The sequence below is a fragment of the Sceloporus occidentalis genome, unplaced genomic scaffold, assembly GCF_023333645.1.
Source record: "Sceloporus occidentalis isolate IW3139 unplaced genomic scaffold, rSceOcc1.0.p SCAF_326, whole genome shotgun sequence".
In the NCBI taxonomy this organism is placed as follows: domain Eukaryota; kingdom Metazoa; phylum Chordata; class Lepidosauria; order Squamata; family Phrynosomatidae; genus Sceloporus; species Sceloporus occidentalis.
In genome coordinates, this window is record NW_028317306.1 from 512,394 (window position 1) to 526,715 (window position 14,322).

At 41.5% G+C, this 14,322-nt stretch overlaps 1 protein-coding gene across 6 annotated transcripts; it reads left to right on the forward strand.

Annotated features, from left to right (window-relative positions):
- The first annotated feature begins 1,813 nt into the window (after window positions 1–1,813).
- Window positions 1,814–14,008, forward strand: LOC149274543 (eIF5-mimic protein 2). Of its 6 annotated transcripts, XM_089505367.1 has the most exons (12): window positions 1,814–1,836; window positions 3,165–3,232; window positions 7,006–7,182; window positions 8,781–8,875; window positions 8,978–9,043; window positions 9,306–9,441; window positions 9,523–9,632; window positions 9,720–9,890; window positions 9,968–10,114; window positions 11,862–12,000; window positions 12,641–12,763; window positions 13,977–14,008. In XM_089505367.1, the coding sequence occupies exons 2-12, from the start codon at window positions 3,169–3,171 to the stop codon at window positions 14,006–14,008; spliced, it is 1,260 nt and encodes a 419-aa protein (XP_089361493.1). In that variant the 5' UTR covers window positions 1,814–1,836; window positions 3,165–3,168. The 6 variants fall into 6 exon arrangements, with proteins under 6 accessions (XP_089361493.1, XP_089361494.1, XP_089361489.1 ...); XM_089505368.1 differs by lacking the exon at window positions 1,814–1,836 and having other exon boundaries at window positions 3,163–3,232; XM_089505363.1 differs by lacking the exon at window positions 1,814–1,836 and having other exon boundaries at window positions 3,169–3,232; window positions 11,862–11,898.
- Window positions 14,009–14,322: the final 314 nt, after the last annotated feature.

Sequence of the window (14,322 nt, forward strand, 5' to 3'; positions counted from 1 at the left end):
TTGCTTGCACACACGTCTCTTGTTCCACCCAGGGTAAGCAGGACCCAGCCAAGTCACGCCAACTTATGTCACATGACCCTGCTCCGTTCCTGCTTCCCCGGGGCGGTACAAGAAAAGTTACTTAGGCAGTGCGAGCAACACAGAGGGAAGCTGGGGGGGGGTTAGTGTTGTAGTTTAGCCCGTCTGGATGTGTGTGGCAGAGCCTGTCCTGGTGCGTGTGTTTGCGTGTCGATGTGGCAGAGCCTTTGCTGGTGCGCGTGTCTGGGTGTCGGTGTGGCAGAGTCTGTCCTGGTGGGTGTGTTTGGGTATCAGCGTAGCAGAGCCTGTCTTGGTGTCTGTGTGTCAAAGCCAGTCCTGGTGTGTGTGTTTGGTCATCTGTTTCCTGGCACTTTACTTACTGTAGAAATAAATCGAATTTAATTTTTACTTATCCAGAGATAAATCACCCTCCTGTTACTCACACTCTCTAATGAGTCACTTCAGAGGACTAAACTTTCTAGGCCCAGAAATCAGTGAAAGGAAAAGTAAAGGTATTGTGTTATTTACTCTATTTCAATCTGCATATTTTATTAAAAAGGATTAGTGGCACCAAATTGTGGCTTCAGGCGTCCCGTGTATGATCACTTTTTATTTTAAGTGTACTGATGTACTCCCAATCCCATCACATTACATCAATATGCGTTAGAAAGATGACCATGGATCATGGGCTGATGTGAATGCGCGATGGGCTACTTGTCCCCCAGGCCTTAGGCTGCCAGCCCTTCCCTAGTTACCATGACAAATAGAAAATAAAAGGGCAAGGAAAATACACTTGGATAGAATCACTGATACACTTGCAGAGAGGAAAGGGGGAAAAAAAATGAAATGCCAATAACCTATCACATGAGTCCCGGGACACTACCAGGGTAATCAGCAGCTGCGAGTGTTGGATGACAAAAAGAGGCAAGAGAAGTAGCTGGGCTGCAGAAAAAGAGGTGGGGACAAGAAAGGGAGTGGTCTGCAGAGAAGGTAGGGAGACATTGAGAGAGAGCATTAGAGAGTATCAGTAAGTTTCAGAAAGAGTCTGAGTGTAGAGGCTTAGCCCACAAACAAACTGTCAGTGGCCCCAAACAGCCTGCTTGTGCCATTTTTGCCACCAGCTTGTGTGTACCCCCACTCTGCCTGTGGCATCTTTGCCCCAAAAGAGTCTTCCTGTGCTCCAGCGCAGACCACTCCTACAGGATGTGGTGTGTCTTTCTTCCTCTGTGCTGTGTGCAGACTGACCTACCACACAAGAAGTGGATGTAATCTACACCATCATAACCAGACAGATCAAAGTAAGCTTGCGAGCAGGGCTCTCTCCACCGAATGTATCGATTTGTCTTAGTGTGTCAATTCTTGTCTTGTCATACCCCTTGAATGTATGTATTGTATTAAGCGCTGCATAAACTGTTGGCACTATATAAATAAAAGATAATAATAACTAAATTATGCTAATTATGTGGAGCAAAGGGGTGGAGCTTTGGGGGAGTGGGCAAAAGTGTCCCTGGATTTTTTTTTTTATGCTCAGAACTATGCTATCATATACTTCCTTTCAATGAGAATGCATCATGTAATGATCATGTAATATTTTATAATCAAGCAAACGTTTAAAGCTTGTCAAAACTTGAATATAGGTTTCCATCCATTAATTATATGGAGTATTTTTTGTTTCCTGTATATTATTCATAGTAAATATTGGATAAAATGCCTTTGTTCATGAAGTGGTTAACGTTTTAGCTCTCCTTAAACTAAATGCTTGCCATGTTTCATTACAAAAAGAATATCGCATTGCCAGTGGATTTTACAACAAAAAAAAACAAAAAACACTCTCGCTACCGATGCAGGGGACTTGGGTTCGCACCTCATCCTATTTCCAAGAAAACAAAAACAGTGAATAACGTATTTTTAGGCATATATAACATTATAACAATCGGTCAATATATTACCGTGTTTATCATATAAAACGAACTTGACGAGCTTGATGTGGCGATGTGGAACTGCAAATTGTATACCCCGTGGAGGAATATACTGGTATAGTCCACCTCTTTTACCGCCCCCCTGTGACGGGACAGTGACGTGTTGCGGCCTCTCTTTTTTGGTGTCGTCGAGTTTAGAGGGCTATTCTTTTTGAGGCGGCATCTATTACTCCCCCCTCTTTCATATTTTTTTTCCTCCGTTAACACTCGTTCCGGTACCGGCCTGTTTCCTGTCTCCCTTACGTTCGGTGAGAGCTTGTGCTGTTTTTCCTTTAAATGTTTCGGCGTTACGCATGGATCTCTCCACTTGTAGGGTTGCTCGGAGACTTTTGGAAGGGTGCTTTTGTGGGTGGGTGAAAATAAGGTGCAACTGGGCCTTCCAGGACCGCTAGAATTTAATTCCGGGTATTGTAACGTGTCTCAAAGTTGAGCGGTCCCTCGCCTCTAGTTTAAAGAAGGGTGCGAGTCCTAGTAGGCCGTTCTGCTACTCTTTATTTGTGTATCTGTGACGGTAATCTTGTACATGTGCTGCTTTGATCTCTTCGTTCGCTTAGGTGTGGGGGTAAAAAGGATCCATTGTGTGTGTATATACGATGCATTAAATGGTGCGGACGCTGCAAGTTAAAGAGGGCCTTGTGGCTATCCCGTTTGAGCTCACGCGTGTCCGCGCAAAAAAAAAGTGTAGTACTTTTATATTTTGTATTTTATTTATTTTTTTATTTTTTTTTATCGAACCATTAGATATATTCCTAAATGAAAGCGATAGCTTTCCTCAGAAAAACTTGGCACTAGGCCTTGTTACCGCCTATGTGTAATACGTGATGCTTGGAATGCGTATGTGACTTTGCTAACAATGAGCCAATCCTGTATGAGCATTTTAGTTTAAATGAGCTGTATAAGATATTACCAGTTTGTGTACCTGTGTCGACTTGATCTTTAAAAAAAAAAAAAAAAAAAAAAGTACTGCACACATTCTTAGAAGAACACTGTTATGTTTGGGTGTATTCCGCTTCATCAAAACCCTTGTTTTGAGTGATGCCTCAGGATATCTGGTTGTTTTTTGTAATGAACTTTGTATATTATTGCAGTCTCTATTAATGCTCAACTCTATTATCCTGTTAGATATGTGTGTGTAAGATCTGTCTGTTTTGAATCTTAGGGCATCTTTTTTATGAATAATCAAAAGCAACAAAAACCAACGCTATCTGGCCAGCGTTTTAAAACACGAAAAAGAGGTGAGTGTATTAACCCCTTAAGTACTGATTTTCCCCCCACCCCTGCTGCCCAGGACAAGTAGGTCTTTGTTTGGAAAGCATAGAAACACACAAACATATTAGTATTCCTATACTAAAATACATAAACACTAAATATTGCTTGGAATCTCTTCTAAACAGAGAGGCTACAGAACAATGACCCAAACTGTTTGTCAACATTCCCTGATTACAATACCCCTTTGTCTTCCTTCTACTTCACTGTTCTTAGTACTGTATGTATAGTGAATTGAGGGGCCCTATTATATATTATGGCTGTCATAGTGACATAACTCGGCTCCCTGTGTACTGTATTTGCTCGATTATAAGACAAATATAAGAAAATGTATGGGGAAAAAAGCCTGAATATAAGATGACCCTATAGGGAAAAACGTTTTACCAGTAAATGTTAATTCATGTAAACTTTTTTTTTTTTTTTTTTTTTTTTTTTTATTTAAATAAGCCATGATTGAGAGATTTTTTTTTTATTTCTTTTTTTTTTTTTTCTTTTCTTTCAACCTGCCCCCCCCAATGCACATCTGCCCCAGGCTTGCCACTCTGCCCCAGAAATGCCTTATACCCCCTATATGCCACTGTGCCCCGTGATAGGGGGTCAAAATGCATATGTTCCATTCTGCCTCCAGAATTGCCTTATACCCCTATATGCCACTCTGGCATTTAGGGGGTTAAAAGGCATATTATGGGGCAGAGTGGCATATAGGGAGGTATAAGGCAATTCAGGAGGCAGAGTGGTCTATAGAGGGTTGAAAAGCATTTCTGGAGGCAGAGTGGCATTAAGGGGGTTAAAAGGCATTTCATAGAGCACTCTGCCTACAGAAATGCCTTATGCCCCCCATTTAACACTCCCTCCTCCAAACTTACTGGTGCTTCGGAGTCCCCGGTGCGTAGTCCGGGCAGCGTGTAGGGAAACTCTGATCTGACAGCCGGGGCAGGTCTGCGCGATGGATGCAGACAACCGCGCCTCCTCCCAACTGCAGCGTAAGTTGTCTACGCGAATCGCGTAGAGCTCTACACGCTGCCCGGACTACGCAGGGGACTCGGTAGCACCGGTAAATCGGGGCGGGGGGCATAACACATGAGGATCCAGGTTCCCTGCAGTGCTGCGGGGGATCTTAGTCTCATAGTCAGACCTATTTGAGGTCCGATTATAAGACGAGGGGTATTCTTCAGAGCATTTGCTCTGGGGGGAAAACCTTGTCTTATAATCGAGCAAATACGGTAATATAGTTTGATATGCTCTCCCATACACTGATTATTGTGATCAACAATGCATGGCTCCATAGCCTTGCATCGCTGACACAATGTGATATCAGCCATGGATGTCTTCTCTCCTCTAATGACCTTCCTGCGCATGTCTGTATTGACACCTGCTGGAAAGTAAGTTTCTCCCCCCCCCCCCCTTTTTTTTTTCTTTTTTCTTTTTTTCTTTTTTTCTTCTCCCTTTTGCCATATGTGGGTTAAATTAAGATTCCCCTTTTCTGAGTTTGATGTACCCATGCAAACTTATATGTACCGTATATTCCGGCGTATAAGATGACTGGGCGTATAAGACGACCCCCAACTTTTCCAGTTAAAATATAGAGTTTGGGCTATACTCGCGTATAAGACTACCCCTCTACCCAGTATACAACAACCGGCCAATCACGGCAAGCAATGTACCTTACCGGTGATTGGCTGGCTGTTACACATACACTAACATACGCCTGTCAATACATACCCATTTATACACTGCCCCCACCACACGCACCTGACCATACACATAAACTGACCATCTCACGCCAACATAGACACATACACTGCCCCTTCCACCCCCCCCCCCAATCTCATACCTTTCTCATCTTCTGTCTTCCATCCAGTTGTGGGAGCGTGAGGTCTGTCATTTTAGACCTTTGCTTTACTGCTCCCTCATCACTACGCGCCGGCAATTGATGTCGAGCGCCGGGACATGACGTCATCCCCGCGCTCGGCATCGATAGCTGGTGCGTTGTTATTAGGGAGCACGGAAGCCGAGGTCTGAAGTGCCAGACCTCGAGCTGCCCAATGTTGGGCTAGTTAGAGGGAGGTTGTGATCTCCCCAACCAGCCCTGCTTATCGGGCGCCCGCTGATTAGGGCTAGATCACGATCTTGAACCTACCTCGGCGTGGCCCTGAAGACCAGCCCAGGGGAGGTGGCTTCTCTGCTCGCCCCTCCCCTAGAGATTCGTGGGGAATCTCCGGCTCGGTAAGTTTTAGTACCCGGCGTATAAGACAACCCCTGACTTTTGAGAAGATTTTCTCGGGTTAAAAAGTCGTCTTATACGCCGGAATATACGGTACTTTTTTTCTTCTAGGGCTGTCATGTGAAACCATAAAAACATGGCAAAATAACTAAGTGCTAGTATGTGAAGAAAAAAGAATGGAAGTCAGGACATGCTATTAGGTTTTATGTACAGTTTGTTTTTTGGCTATATGGTAGGTAAGGTGTTAACAGTGGTTTTTAGACTGTAGCATATTGGCCATTTTTGTACAACTTCTAAAAATAGATTTTATTTTAATAAGAAGGTGTAATAAGTGGAACAACCTTACAATATAAGTGATAAATGCTAATACAGCTATTATGGCTCTCCATAATCTAAGAAGATTGTGTTTGTCTGTGTCTTGCATCATGAAAAACTTAGTCTGAATGAGCCAAATGTTTCTTATATGCCATCGTATAGTAGGTTGAAAAAGACTTCAGTCCATCAAGTTCAACCTTTCACACATCAAACACAGACAAGTGACTTCCAATATCTATTTCATTATCATTATTTAATAAGTTAGAGAACTGGACCTAAGACAGAACCCTGAGGCACCCCACTTACCACGGTTGTCCAGCTTGAGAATTTACCATTAACAACAATTCTCTGCAGCTTGTCACTAAGCCAATTTCTAATCCAAACACAGGCACTTTCTCAAAGACCTATTTGTCCTAGCTTCTACAATAACCGCTGGTGTGAAACAGTGTCAACATCTACAGCAACACCCTGATCTATACATCTACTCAAAACATCATAAAATGGAATTAAATTGGTCTGACATGATCTGTTCTTCTCAAAACAATACAATTGTTCACAAAATATTCCTGTATGCCAGGGCTTGACAAATTTTTGTTTTGAATCTAGGAGCTGGCTAGAAAAGTTAGGAGCCAGGATTTTATATATTTTTTTTAAAGTTTTTTTATTTTCAATGACAAAAAATGACCCGAGGGAGTTCCCTCCCTCTCCCTTAAATAGGTCCACTTTCCTCAAACCCCTATTTTATTTTTGTTATTCCCCCCCCCCCCCTCCACTTTACGGGGAGAGGATCGTGACGTCGGAACTCTTCTGAGTCCGCCCGCTTGAGCATAGCATCTTGAAAGGGGCGGGACGAAGAGCCTCATTAAGGCACTGTTGCTCAGCAGCAGATTAAAATTGCTTGGTGATCTGACAAACTAATATGGTGGACTTGATTAGTACTGCCTTATCCTTGACGTGCCTCCTAAGCTTCAATGGTATAGCTGAAATGCCTCGACATTCAGTGACGCCGGACACCCACCCCAGCATGCACTGTGACAGCTCCAGAGTGCTGTCACAAGTGCAACTGCAAGAAATGTAAGATTGTGTTGTAAAATTTTAAGCTAAAGTAAAAGAAGCTCAATGTATGCTCAGAGGATATAGTCTGCTAAAACAAGGTTTTGTGTTAAAAAAAAAAAAAAGATAAAAAAATGTGCTTTTCCATAGATGAAAAGGAGAGGTTTGACCCTACCCAATTCCAAGATTGCATCATTCAAGGCTTAAATGAAACTGGAAACGATTTGGAAGCAGTAGCAAAGTTTCTGGATGCCTCTGGAGCAAAGCTTGACTATCGCCGTTATGCAGAAACACTCTTTGACATCCTGGTGGCTGGCGGGATGTTGGGTATGTAGGAAGAAAGCTGTCTCCTCAATTTTAAACGCCAAATAATGTAAAATTAAAAAAGTAGTTAGATCGGCTGGTCGGCACACTATAAAAACTGATCCCTGCTGTCATGCAGGTGATCAGACAGTATGGCACAACCATAAGAAACATGGATAAGGGGGTGGTGGGTTGTTGAAATGTAAATAACATTGACTCCCTTTGGTGACAAAGTGGTTGCATGAGAAGGTGTGTGTGTGTTTTTTTTTTTTTTGTTTGTTTTTTTTTTTATCTTATATGGTGCCAAAAATCTACGGCGCTCTTAATACAATACATATATTGAAGGGGTATGAAAAGACTAGAATTGACAGACTAAACGAATGCATTAGGCGGAGAGGGCCTTGCTCGCAAGAAGCTTACAATCTTAAGGGAATGGGGTGAGGACAAACATAAGGCACAGGGAAAGGGTGAGAGGTAGTGGTGGTTGTATCAATGACAAGAAAGTTCTAGCAGCTAAGATGGTAATCTTCTCTGAAGTGAGTTTTGAGATGTTTCTTGAATGTTGGGAGGGAGGGTGAATGCTGAAGGTTTGTTGAAAGTAGATTCCAGAGATATGGGGCAGCCCGAGTGAAATCTTGTAGACTGGAAAAGGAAGAGGTGATAAGTGAGGAGGAGAGCCTTAGCCCATGGGAAGAACGTAAGGATCGAGTAGGAGCGCTCTCTCCACCCAATGTATCCGTTTGTCTTAGTCTGTCAATTCTCGTCTTGTCATACCCCTTGAATATATGTATTGTATTAAGCGCTGTGTAGATTGTTGGCGCTATATAAATAGGTGTAGTATCATGGCAGGGGATCCAGGTTTCAGTAAGTGCTAGGACAGGGGCGTCCAACCTACGGCCCTCCAGCTGCTGCAGGGCTACATCTCCCGTAATTCTCTCTAGGCTAAGGGGCTGGCTGAGGAGTAAGGGAGATGTAGTCCTGCAGCAGCTGGAGGGCCGCACGTTGGACGCCCCTGTGCTAGGGGGTTAAAAGGATGGGAGAGAAATCATGTATACAAGCGTGTTTGTTGCATACCGAACGGGCATTTCATAGGGCACTGTTAAAGACTGGAGCGGTTTATGGTTGGAGATGATAGGTATGAGTTTGTTTGTTTGTTTAGGTTGCACATGTAGGGTTGTGTTTAGTGGTTGCCAGTGATGGGAATAGGGAAGGAATATGTGGGGAACAGAAGTAGCAGAGCAAATACAGGTTTCACATATAAAACAAAATCAAAAAAATGTTTGTGTAGGTCTTTTGAGTCAGTGGGCTACTAAACGGTCCCATACGGAACGTAGGCCTCACAAAATAAAATTAAGAAATTAGACATGTTTTGTGGACAATTATCATGGGAAAGTATTCAATCTAAAATCTGCCCCTGAAAAAACAATATATAACTTGTGTGGGTGCATTAAGAATTACAAAGGATAATCATGGAAAGGAAATGCAGCATAGAATACTAAGTCTCAGGTGTTTTGTTTTTTTTTTTATTTATTTTTTTTTGGTACAGAAGTTAAGTGCATTGTATCACATAAATGGAAATCCTTTAATCAGAATTTACTCCTTGCTTGTTTTCCCTACTTTAGCCCCAGGTGGAACTCTTGCAGATGACGTGATTCGTACTGACGTCTGTGTATTTACAGCACAGGAAGATCTAGAAACCATGCAGGCATTTGCTCAGGTGTGTGGCTTCTCCAATTCTGACATTCTAACTTGTAAAGATGTAGGTTTTGCTGCCCCTTCCCCCATTATGCAACATTTTTTATTTTTTCTCCGTTCCTAGGTTTTTAACAAGTTGATAAGACGTTACAAGTACCTGGAGAAAGGTTTTGAGGAAGAAGTCAAAAAGGTTACCCCCATGTGTTTTTGGTTTTTTTTTTTTTTGTTTTGTTTTTTTAGCAGTAACTTTTCTCTCGGCACGTTATAAATCCAATAAGTGAATAATTTTCTGTTAAAATTCCATTCATCCAGGCCTTTATATTGTAGTTTGAATATGTGTTCTGTGATGCCGTTCCTTAATCTTCACACATACCACTCCATTTATCTGGTGCTGAATTAATACATTCTGTAAATGCAAATGAACATATTTACAAAACATCCTTATCTTCCAGCTGCTACTGTTTCTGAAAGGTTTTTCAGAGTCTGAGAGGAATAAGCTGGCTATGCTCACTGGTATTCTTTTGGCTAACGGGAATCTTTCGGCATCAATCCTCAACAGTCTTTACAACGAGAACTTGGTCAAAGAGGGTGCGTTCATTGTACCTAGAATAAAGGAAGTTTTTGACCAACATTTGATTGTTTAAAATGATTCATACTTGTCTTTTTCAGGTGTTTCTGCAGCATTTGCAGTAAAGCTATTTAAATCATGGCTTAATGAAAAGGATATCAATGCTGTTGCTGGTAGTCTTCGCAAAGTCAACATGGATAACAGATTAATGGTGTGTCGGTCAGGATCCTGACTAGCTACCCAACTGTTGTACTTAAATGCTCAGCTTGACATATCTATTTTTTTTCCTGCTTTCTAGGAACTATTTCCTGCCAACAAACAAAGTATTGAACATTTCACAAAATACTTTACTGATGCAGGATTAAAAGAGCTCTCAGAATATGTAAGGAATCAGCAGACAATTGGGGCCCGTAAGGAGCTTCAAAAAGAGCTGCAAGAGATGATGTCACATGGCGAGCCTCTTAAAGAGGTACTTGTATGCCTCTTATTTTGTGTTTTAACAGTAATAGAAAGTACTTTTGCTAATGCAGAATCCTTGCTTAATAGATTAGTATGTATGTAAAGGAGGAAATGAAGAAAAATAACATACTGGAGCAGACTGTGATTGGCATCTTATGGTCCAGTGTAATGAGTTGTGTGGAATGGAACAAAAAGGAGGAGCTAGTTACAGAGCAAGCAATCAAGCATTTGAAGGTAAGGACTTTGCTGAAAAGGGCATTATTGGCAAAATGCAGAAGAAGAAAAAATAAATTAAAAAAAAAAAAAAAAAAGTCCGAAAATAATCGTCTGCAGGGGCAAGGCTGCTTACCTGTGCCAACAGCGTCTCTTGTACAGGCCAGGAGAATCGGGAACCCAGTGGAGTCACGTGAATGCACGTCACATGACTCTGCTCCCTTCCGTCTTCCCCTGGGGGCGGGACAGGAGACGTTGCTCCCACAGCAACACAGATGGAAGTAGCAGGGCCCCTGCGGAAGTCTGAGTGAGAGCTCTGCAGTTCTGGTAAGGGGGTGGGGGAGGGTATATGGATGTTTGTGGCAGAGTGTGTGTGATAGCATGGATGTGTGAGGGGGGAGTGGCATGGCATAGGGAGCCTGTAGCACTGCTAAAGACAAATTGAAACGGGGAAAAAATGTTAAATGCTTTTTAAGTCTTATAATCAAGCAAATACGGTATTGTTTTTTTTTTTTTTTTTTTAAATGTCTGTAAAATAGGAAGGTGATTAGAGAAATGCCAATGAGAAGTTTTGTGTACACAGAGTACAATGACACGTTTGTCAATTTTAAGTTATTCTGATGTTTAACACCCAGTGTGTTTATTTTAAATGAACGAAACATTTGCAAATTAGTAAAATGATTATTTTTTGGCTAATTTGATAATCTATTATGAAAAAAATTGTTAGTTGCCGACCTAAACTAATGCAAGACTTTATTCTTTAAGGTAACCTCTATTTTTATATTTTAATCGACACCTCATAAAACGTTTCATTGTCTGCTTAAAAACCTACACGCAAATTCTTATTCCCCTTAAGCCTTAATGCTTCTGTATAGGCATGGGTGATACCTAGTCAATTTTGAGGATTTTAAATGTTCCCACAGCTGGTGTCCTGAACAATGTTCCCTCTAATTTTTAGCAGTTTGTGTGCATGAAAACTTCAGTCTCAGATTTCCTGTTGGTCTAGGTCAGGCGCACCCTTTATTCACTCTTTACCTATTAGTCTCAAAACGGTTACTGTAATACAAATATACACTACTCTTAGAAATACCTGCCTGTAAACCCACAGTTTTACATAACCCTCTCCTGATTATCTCTGCCTTATCTTTCTCTCAGTTTTTCCTACCACCTATTCTATACTCCCTCTCTCCCTCCCCCCCCCGTATCTCTTACCGGGTCCTGTGATGAGAGCCTGGCGTCGGTTCTCCTTGCTGCTGGAGGAGCAGGGCTCGTTGGGCAGATCATAAATGCCTCTCTAAATGGCCCAAAATATAGCAAGCGCTTGCATTGAAATGCAAGCTCTGTATGACGATAGAGCAATCAAATGGCCAGTTTCTCGATTGTTGCCATGTTAACTTCATTAATATGCATAGGGTGGGAGCATGGCAGCTACTGATCCCTGTTACTTCCAAACATGGAAAGTTCTCTAATGCAAGTAGATAAATGTAGTACACTCATTTGTCCAATGGAGCAAAGTAGTCGAATGTATGGTAATGCATAAAATTAAAGCTTTATTCGATCTCAATAAATTCATGAGGTACTTTTCTCCATTGTATGAGTGTATCTGCTGTAGAGTACTACTCTGTATGAACAGACATTGCATTCTTTGTTAGTGAGCTCCATGTTCCCAATCAGCTTTTATTTTTTTTTTTTGTGTGTGTGTGGGGGGGGGTTGTGTGCGTGCAGGTTATAAAATGTCTCTTCAAAACCAGTTTCTTGTGTGTTCCAGCAATACAGTCCTCTACTTGCTGCCTTTACTACACAAGGTCATTCAGAACTGACTTTGTTGTTAAAAATTCAGGAGTATTGTTATGACAACATTCACTTCATGAAGTCCTTCCAGAAAATTGTGGTGCTCTTTTATAAAGGTAAGAAATGTAATTGCAGCATACCCCCCTCCCCTAACCATATTGTCCACAAACACTTTAAGGTCAAAATATTAGTTCAGCATGCATCCCATTAATTGAGTTTAGATATTTTATTCACGCATTGCTAACAGGTATATTCAACCATAGGATGCCATAGGTGAGTCTGTGAAGCTTTTGACTAGCCCTCAAAGTGGAAGTAACTAGGACTGACTGCTCAGCCATGAAGCAGTAGACCACACACAGCCCCCTACCCATTAAACACCTTTGGGGTGAATAAGACAATTGTGCCTATTGCACAAGGAAGCCTGGTTCACAAATTCCACAAGATTTTAGTGTGCATCTGTGGGAAAGTCTTCCCAGAAGGGTAGAATAGTGGCAAAGTGGGTGGGGGGGGGGGCTTGCATCTCTATTACTCATGCTTTTGGAATGTCCAACAAGCCCATTTAGGTGTGATGGTCAGGTGTCCACATTGTTAGATCATGTGGTAACGTTCTTGTTTAAGAAAGTTCCACTACGTGCTATGCTTTCATATCATGTATTGATGTTGGATCTGTGAATATAGTTTCCTTCTGACAAGAGACTAAATGTTGAGTTTGCGTATCCATTTGTCCATTTTATATTTTATGTGATCTTTTTACAGCTGAGGTTTTGAGCGAAGAGCCCATTTTGAAATGGTACAAAGATGCACATCTTGCAAAAGGGAAAAGTGTGTTTCTGGAGCAAATGAAAAAATTTGTTGAATGGCTTAAGAATGCTGAAGAAGGTATGTAACTTGCTGGTTCTCAGACTAGGTTTTTTATTTTATTTGTATAGTTACAAATTAAAAAGGCACTTTTTTTTTTTTTTTTTTTTGAGCAATCAGACAGATTTTGTACTTCAAAAGGTGCCTTATAGGGCTGCAACAACTAATTGATAAAATTGGTAATAAAATTCAACAATTTTCATTAGTTGAATTTATTTTATCCAATATAAGATGAGTGCTCGCCTTCAGTGACTTAACACATGCTGTGCAGGAGACCTGGATCCTCCTCTCGGACAGCCGGCCATCTGCTGGGGCTTCTATGACTGAGCACCAGAAGGTCTTGTCACAACGTTGCTCCACCCCAGGAGCCCCAGCAGAGGTTGTCTACGGGCATCACGCAGACATTCACCAACTGCCAGAGAGGAGGATCCGCTGGAGCGGTGCAGGGGACCTGGATCCTCTCTGGCAGCCGGTGGGAGTCTGTGTGATGCTCGCAGGCAACCTTTGCTACTGCCCTCCACTTCAGACAGAGTGCCGGTGTGACATGACCTTCCGGTACTCGGTCATAGAAGCTCCAGCCGGAGCTCCGGCAGCGGCGAAGGTTGTCTGAGCACATTGCACAGATGTTCTCCGGCTGCCCCCACTAGACACCAGGGGTCAGAGTGGCTTATAGGTGGGTGTAAGGCATACCAGGGGGCACAATGGCATATAGGGGGGTGTAAGGCATATCTGGGGGGCAGAGTGGCAAGCCTAGGGTCAGATGTGCATAACTGGGGGGCAGAGTGGCAAGCCTGGGGTCAGATGTGCATAACTGGGGGGCAGGTTGGCAAATAAAAAAATAAAAAAAAAAATACGAAATGCATTTTTCTCAATCATCGTTTTTATTAAAGATGAAAACATAGTTTGTGTGAATTCATATTTACTATTAACTTTAACCTAGTTTGAGAAATGTTTTGGTTTCTTGTACCTTTTTAAAATAGCTTTTTATGTCAGTAAAATAAGGCGAATAGAGAAATCCCATTGTGATAGATAAAAATGCGTGCAGAGTACAATGACGCACAATGTAAGCTTACTTTTTTATTCTGCTGTTAACACCCAGTATTTCAAATAAAATTTGCATAATTTTTTCCTTAATCGCATTAAAAATATCGGCCAACTAATCTATTACGAACATAATCATTGGTTGCCTTTTCCTTGAACTTCCTTTTTTATTTTATTTTTTTTTAATTTTCAGAGTCTGAATCGGAGACAGAAGAAGTTGATTAAATTATCATGGTGTTGTCAGTAAGCAAACACAGGAGCTTTAGATAAACTGTCATAACTCATTGTGTCCTTATGATTCTTGCATCCTACCTCTTGTATCAAGCATGAAATAAGGGCTTTCATTTTATTTCCTTTTTTTATGTACTCCATTACCAGTAAAGCTGGTTTTAAAGCCATGTTTTAAGTATAAGCTGTCAATCATTTATCTTCTGCCTCCTGTATCTTCTACTGTAATATAATTTAAAGCTTGTCAGAATAACTTTTTTTATTTTTTTTCCGATTGAAAAAAATAAAAAAGCTTAATCACTGATTTGGTA

What these genes read in the sequence shown, in the direction of transcription:
- LOC149274543 (XM_089505367.1), top strand. Translation starts at nt 3,169, where the DNA reads ATGAATAATCAAAAGCAACAAAAACCAACGCTATCTGGCCAGCGTTTT. An exon ending in CCATGCAGGCATTTGCTCAG is followed by an intron (nt 8,876 to 8,977) that starts GTGTGTGGCTTC and finishes CTCCGTTCCTAG; the next exon opens with GTTTTTAACAAGTTGATAAG. An exon ending in AAGCAATCAAGCATTTGAAG is followed by an intron (nt 10,115 to 11,861) that starts GTAAGGACTTTG and finishes TGTGTGTTCCAG; the next exon opens with CAATACAGTCCTCTACTTGC.